Source organism: Aspergillus fijiensis (assembly GCF_003184825.1).
Source record: "Aspergillus fijiensis CBS 313.89 unplaced genomic scaffold BO72scaffold_66, whole genome shotgun sequence".
NCBI classification, from domain to species: domain Eukaryota; kingdom Fungi; phylum Ascomycota; class Eurotiomycetes; order Eurotiales; family Aspergillaceae; genus Aspergillus; species Aspergillus fijiensis.
In genome coordinates, this window is record NW_024469042.1 from 192,606 (window position 1) to 199,750 (window position 7,145).

At 49.6% G+C, this 7,145-nt stretch overlaps 2 protein-coding genes across 2 annotated transcripts; both read right to left on the bottom strand.

Moving 5' to 3' along the window:
* Nucleotides 1-4,107: 4,107 nt before the first annotated feature.
* BO72DRAFT_254965 (uncharacterized protein) lies at nucleotides 4,108-5,028 on the bottom strand. Its single transcript, XM_040940073.1, has one exon. It carries the CDS (start codon nucleotides 4,870-4,872, stop codon nucleotides 4,399-4,401), a length of 474 nt encoding a protein of 157 aa, XP_040797000.1. The 5' UTR covers nucleotides 4,873-5,028; the 3' UTR covers nucleotides 4,108-4,398.
* Nucleotides 5,029-5,622: 594 nt separating this feature from the next.
* BO72DRAFT_254738 (uncharacterized protein) lies at nucleotides 5,623-6,643 on the bottom strand. The gene is made up of 2 exons (XM_040940072.1): nucleotides 6,395-6,643; nucleotides 5,623-6,341 (listed from the first exon to the last, which is right to left on the bottom strand). The coding sequence occupies exons 1-2, from the start codon at nucleotides 6,512-6,514 to the stop codon at nucleotides 5,877-5,879; spliced, it is 585 nt and encodes a 194-aa protein (XP_040797001.1). The 5' UTR covers nucleotides 6,515-6,643; the 3' UTR covers nucleotides 5,623-5,876.
* Nucleotides 6,644-7,145: the final 502 nt, after the last annotated feature.

A 7,145-nucleotide genomic window follows, 5' to 3' on the forward strand; every position in this document is an offset into this window, starting at 1 on the left:
TGTGGAGAGTGAGGTGAAGTGGTTGAGTTTGGAGGTTTGTCGCCGCGGAAGTCGAAGTCCACGGAGAGACAGGATCTTTCCGTTGGGATGGGAAGTTTTTGGCGGCCTGAGGCAGAAAGCCCAAGGTGTCGGAGGAATCTCGGCCCGGGATGGCTGTTCTCGTGCGGTGATTGGCTCTTTTCGGGAGTACATCTCTATCGTACTGTGGAATTTGTAGGTCGTGAAGTTTCAATGCTATGGCTTTCAAATTACCAGGCAAGTGCACTGTGTACTCCATATCCTCATTCCAACTTACTATAGATCAATTCTTACGCCGGTCGTCGGTCATCACCATTCTACTCCGATCCCCATAGGTCATCACTCGACTTGCCGTCTCAATCACAACCAGAAGCCAGTACGCCGAGACATAGTAAACTTCTTCTGTAGACTAAGCTAGACAAGTGACCTGTGTTCTCTCGGAAATACCAAGCAGTTCAAGCTTCCTTTTATTTATGGCCTTTAAGCTTTGCGCTCATCTCTGGGCCCCTTTATTCTGGGTCCTAGGCTTACCTGGACAAGCCTCCTCGCATTTCGGTATCCATGTCGATTGTTTGGCGTTGTACGAGTTCAATAAGGCAGATATAGATATAGTGCACCACTAATAGGTCTGATATGCTTCGTCTATTGAGAGTAATGAATCAAGCTGCGTTGACCTTGATCCTATACATAAAGAACGCCCATCATTCATCTCCCACTTCCTTCAGAAGTGTTCCTCTTGCTCACCAGCTCAGCTTCACCACCACGTTAGGGCTACATCAGGTATATATACATCAACTGTATCTCGGTGCTGTTTTCTTCCTTACTACTCATCCAGGAGAACTGACTCACCAAGTCAAGGGCATAAGGGTAAACTGAAGTAACGCCGGCCCGGAGGACGGACAAGCTATTACTAACTACAACACCGAAACCCAGCGTTCGCGATATGACCTCGAGAACGTATGGTGCAGAGGAGTGCCATCAATCGATGTTCGAGCACAGCATACAAGGAAGCCCACTCCGTACTCCGTATGATGATCTTTCCATCCGGCATCTCCTACCTCAAGGTCTGGAATCGGTCTCTTGACCAACGGGCTTCTGGTTGGAGAGCACAAAAAGCTGCTCGCTCCGCTCATCACCTTGACCAGCTACCAGCTATATATAGTCCTATAAATAACCAGCCCATAACCCTAGTGACAGTCACGACCAGCTCGGCGGTACTGTAACAGGAGTATTCTGGAGTCGAGCAGATGACTGCAGCTGAGCGAGTTGCAGGTTCTGGATTGCTTCTCAATGCAGGCCAGGTCGACCTTACGTGGACTGGACTGAACAGTATTCGGTACAGTACCTAAAGTGGTCAGCCAGCGCTCACCTCTTCCGGCCGATTTTCTTGTTCTTTGCTTTTTCCTCGTTTGTGACATCTCTTTTTTCAATGGTTGCATGTGCAGGGCGTGAGCAACAGCAACAACAACAACCAGCAGTCTTCCCTGTAAGGCGAGAGGATGGCTACAGTACTTGCCTGCTTCCGTATTGTACTAATGACTGATCCATTGAATGAGAGGTAGCAGCAGCAGCAAGCCTGAAGCTCCGCGGATGCATCGTTATGTATAGTACTTCAGTCGCGGCCGCATATACGACTTCCACTTCGAGGTAAAGATGTAGATCGCCAGGCCGCGAGCTTCGGGAAGTGGTCAGTCGGATTGGATTGCTTCCCTTGTTCGAATCAGAACCAGTATTCAGTCAACTTTTGAGAAGAGTACGGTATGGAGTATACGGAGACAGATTCTGTTCTTTTCATCCAGAAGATGGGCGGCAGCCTGATGGTGTCGGGTTCGCACAGTTACGGGGATGACGACAATCCATTCCAACCTTGACGCGCGGTAAGCAAGCAAGCAAGCCCGCGAAAGCAAAAGCAAAGGGTATGTATGGTTCAGGGATCAGGCTGCGATGAGACGATTTTGGATATCATGGTTCCGGGTTGTGGTCTGATGGTGAGACATGATCTGTGTGAAGTTGTTTAGTTAATGGCTGACTTATTTTATGTAAAGTCAATGTCAACCCAGTCAATCTTGGGGCCTGGGCGAGATGAGCGTGTTTGTGGCCTCTCGGTTTCCTGTGCCATTGATCATTGCGTGTTGATACATCCATCGGTCTGCTGGATGCCACAGGAAAAGGAGGGGGTCAAAGTGGCAGTTGTACCTGTCCTTGTACCTGTCCTTGTACCTGTCCTTGTACCTGTAACTGTACTTGTGCAGGGCGCACCGCACCCACCAGCGAACGGCTTATCATCTAAGGATTTCCACGAATCTGGACCTACGGTGGGGATAGGAGGAAGGACAAATCGGAACCTCAGTGCCAGCAGTCGGTTGAACATATTCGTTCAATCCCTGTTTGTTGCTGCCCCATCTGCCGCGCAGTGAGTTGGGTGAACCTGGATAAGTTATCGGTGGTCGGATTGTCACCCAGAAGAAGATCCAGAAAAATCGAAAACAGTAGAGATCGAAAATGTAGAAGAATTGAAGTAGGCAAGAAAGAAGAAAGAACTTAGCCAGCCTCGACTGGACGGAAGTCGAAGCCTGGGCCTTGCACTCGGTTGGATGCAATACTTGGATGATTTCTAGATGTTTAGGTCTTGCTCATGCATTGTTCATTCGACTTGTGAATTGACAATGCTCGGAATTACCTGAATCATAAGTCCCGCATACTTAGTCTTAGAGTTGGGGGTTGATATGTTTGCCGAATCGACTCTGGAATTGCATGTTATCTTGCCCAGTGAACGGAGAGATATATACATGTGGGACGGATGGCATCGGAACTCGCCCTTTTCCACCACCCTATCGATAATTGCCTATCCCCTGAGACATTACTGAAGCTCTTGCTGATCTACTTACCCATTGCCCTCATTCACCATCCTTGAGAGATGTCGGCCGCAACCCCAGAACCACCAGAATGAATCAGTGTCAAATTTCAAACCAAACCACCAGAAAATCAATGCCCTTGTTCCCATTCCCCTTGACTCACAATCACCGCCACCCCCGACCACAAATCCGAGCCTGATGTTGTGGTCCCTGCTTCGTTGAATGCCCGTTGTTATGGAAGCCGCTGTGCTGTATGCTAGCCCATCCATCAACAAACACCACTACCACTGAAATGTTTTAAACCCTCGAACCGATGATCTTCGACATTCCCTTGCTTCGAATGGCCCCATACACCGTCTCCGGGACCCCCCTCGAGGGTAGTCCCACGAGGGGTTTAGCTGCTGTTCTGTATCCCTATCCCCTCGAGCGTAGGGAGGACAAGGGAGGTGGACAGTAAGTACGGATGGATAGATCCGGCTAAGCCTGACGGAGTTCTCCGTGCACTTGTGGTCTACCCCAGGTTTCGCAACAAACAACTTGGCCTCGCACTCACACAACGAGTTGTGTCTGTATAATTCTGTGCTGTGCTGTGCTGAGTGTTACTGCAATGTTATGTTGATCGACAACACGGTGTGAGTATGTGTATACTCTTTCACCGACACTGACTAGGAATCAGAATGAGACAAAAAAAACGACCAGTTAATTCTAGTGTGGTGTTGCAAAAAGAAGGTCATCCTTCCCCGCGCCGCCACAAGAATGGAAAGATGTTTTGTTTACTTCCGCCTCTCCCCCTCCCCTCCCCTCAAAAGACAGACCGATATCCAAAGATCTACAATCTTCATCTCAAGCAAGTAATACAGTCTCCAACCCGCAAGGATGTCAGACCCGGATCACCGAATGCAAGGGAATCTGACACTGACCACCAAATCGCAGTAATGAGTAATGAGTAAAGATGCCCGCAAATCCTGCAGTAGCAAGCAAGTGAGGTTTTCGCACATACACATCTACACATAAGTTGATCCTCGGTCTTATCTGTTTCTTGTCCTTGCGTGTAGTGTAGCGGACGGTAGTTACAACTTTCTCTCCGCCCTTCGCCTTCCCTTCAACAGATCACTCCCCATCACACGAGTCCAACGATGCAAAGCGATCATCAATCACGTTAAACGTGGAAGTTAGAAAGAGCCTCCCGAATCGAATCGACAAAGAAACTAGGGGCGCCTCCAAAAGAAGCAACAACAACAACACCAAACCCCCACGGGCTATGCGCCCTCCGTCCTCATACTAATGCTAGGACGCTAGGGGAGAGAAACACAACACCTCTTTCCCCTATCTAATTCTCTCTCACAAGGTTCTCATGCGAATCCATCTTGATGGGCAAGAAAGAGCCAGTCAGTCAGTCAGTCAGTCAAGCGAAGGTCCAAGTCGCGCAGGGTGGGTGCCCTTTCCCCCTGCCTTGCCTTGCCTTGCCTTGCCTTGCCGACCGGACTCGATGGATAGATACTCATATTCATACTCATACCCATACTCATACATCGATGTGTTCAAAGTTTCTTACAATGACAAGAGTCATGTTGCACGAGCACGAGCAAGAGGGGAAGCGAACAACACCGTAACCCCACAGCATCGTCGTCTTTAAGGGTTGAGGTTGAGGGGAGGGGGGGTTTGACCGCTGCTTTGCGCGTCGATCTTGCTCTGCCCCGAAAGAAGCGACAAAAAAAACAAAAGAGCAGCGAACGCACTGGCAAGAGAGGGGGCGAGTCCAATGTACATACAGTAAAATGAGTGTGAAATGTAAGAATATCATCTGTCGCACCCAATCCTTCGGCACCGCAAGAAAGGGGAGGAGGGGGGGGGGGGGCCGCCTCTCACAATATGAGATAGTCACATCGGGCGGGTAAGTTAGTCGTCGTGTAAGGCGAGTGATACTTCCCACGAGACACAGAAGCAATCGCATATGCTGGCGGATGGCCCAGTAAACAGTAAACCAGTAAACCACCATCTCGAGGTCCAGTATTTGCTAGGCTGCACTTTTCGTGGACTGGACTGGACTGGACTGGATTGTACTGGGCAAGGATTGCTGGCTAACATTGCCAACGAACGAACTAACTAGCCGCTGGAAAAGCTGACCTCCTCATCGTCTGGCGACGCTGTCCAGATTGCTTTGCTCCGTGCGGAAGGGTACTCGCCAGTCCACCTTTATTTATTCGGTTGATACTTAGTATATCTAAGTATACTTAGTACGCCGGAACTGGGACTCTTCCAAGGCGGTCCAGGATTTCAAGATGGGAGGAACAGGGAAGTGGGATTAGTATGCAAGTGCCTGCGGTCGGTAAGATCCAGAATCTCCGTAGTAGATTCGAGATTCGAAACTTGGACCGAGGTCATGTGATAACAACTTTTGTCGCTCAAAAGCAGCACCACCTACTCACTCAATACAAGGGTAAATATGGAATACTCGTTAGACTCGTCATTCGATCGGGCCTTAGAGCGAGGTAGGTAGTGACGGTCAGCCTTCGCTCATTTGCCAATGGATACACAATACCGAGGTATGTGTAGTAGTATACCGGTAGCTGAGCCCGCCACGAGCACAAGAACCGGTAGCGTAGCTTGGGTGCAACGAATACTTGTTCAACTGAAACCTTCTCCGATCCTCCACTCACGAAAGTAAATTGTTGATCAACTCTGACCTAAGCCGACGGTGAGGATAATTTACATAGTATGAACAAACAATGAGCAAAAAAAAAAAAGGCAAAGCCAAATTACTGGGCGGTGACGAAGCAGAACAACAACACTCTCCAGCTTTTCCGGACGGGCCACGGTGCCGCAACCGGAGATGAGAATGGCTTTGGTGTGGCAAGCACCGCCTCCAATCATGGAGCTAGGTGCAACTTACTCATAACTAACTTACAGGCTGCAACCGCTAAGAGTACTTCGTAAGGTAGTCTAGATGAGATTCGAGTAAAAGGATCGATGATGCCCGCGCTGGTGGTTCTCTTCACGTTCCTACGCGGAAAAACACGGATAGTATGGGTAAAAGCCAAGGTGTATGTAGTACGTACTTGGCCCCCCCAAATTAAACCGCATTTCCAACCTCGGGGCGCAATATCTAGTTATTCTGCTAGACGAAAACAGCTGGGGAACGAACCTGATCCGGGCTATTCTTGCTCTTCTTATTGACCAGGTTTGGGTTGATTTTCCATGGTTGAAGCTGGATCCAATGAGGTTGGTCACAGCATTTTGACCGTGAGATCTGGCGAAGCAGCATGTTCGAATCAGAAGGTTAGGTCGGGATGCTCGGAAGAAAGAAGCATCAACAGAGACAGAACAATCAAAAAGGTGTGAAAGGTCAACAGGAGAGAAAGAGGGAAGAGAGCACAAAGCCGAAAAGCTTGTGGCAGAGTCGTTGGTAGGCAACACCGAGCAGCAGCGAAAGGAACAGTCCAAGATCCATCCAGTGTTCAGATACCGCTGCAGGTAAGTTAATCACCGGACAGGAAGTTAGTAGAGGTCGACGGATTGACCACCAACCGCATGCTTCGACTTAAAGTGGGTAGGAGCATCATCTGGAGTCTTGACGCCTTGGAGGTTGGGAGTCGAACCCAAACAGCGTCTTGCGATCGTCGCATACAGTATAATACCATCTCACCTCGACCAGTGGTCTGCTGCTATACGGAGTGAATCGGTGTCAATTAGCGAATGTTGCCTGTGAGTGAGTGTGCCCGCTGCTGCTGCGCCCGAGTGACCAAACCAGTCGACGACCCAAGGATGCGCCCCAGCCCCAGTGTTGGAATGCTAGGCAGAAGAAGATGGACGAAGGCGTGGTGACACTCCAAAACGAAGTCATCGGCATCACCATTCAGCTTGAAGTGGATTGACTAGTACAGAGATAGTCAGACGTGATGATGATGGCGATGGTGATGGTGATGGTGATGGTGATGGGTGATGGTATCATGGTAGTCAGTTATAGTTTACTCCGGCAGATGGGGATAGCATCGTGGCTATTTCTGCTGCCTCCGTATGTGCCGGAAGGAAAGTGGCACACACGCTCGCTCCACTTCAACAGTCGGATGTTCTGGAACAACCGCCGCCGCCGCTGCTGTTGCTGCTGCGTGTTACGCTGTCAGGTACTGTAATAGTCAGGTATCTCAGGCTGTTGATCGCGGGAGCAGGAGCTGGGGCAGCCTTCAAGGTTGAGCAACATAACACCCTGATTTGTTTGGAGTTGGTCGAAGGCAGTCCCCATTCAGTCCACGAACCTCGAATTACTGGCTG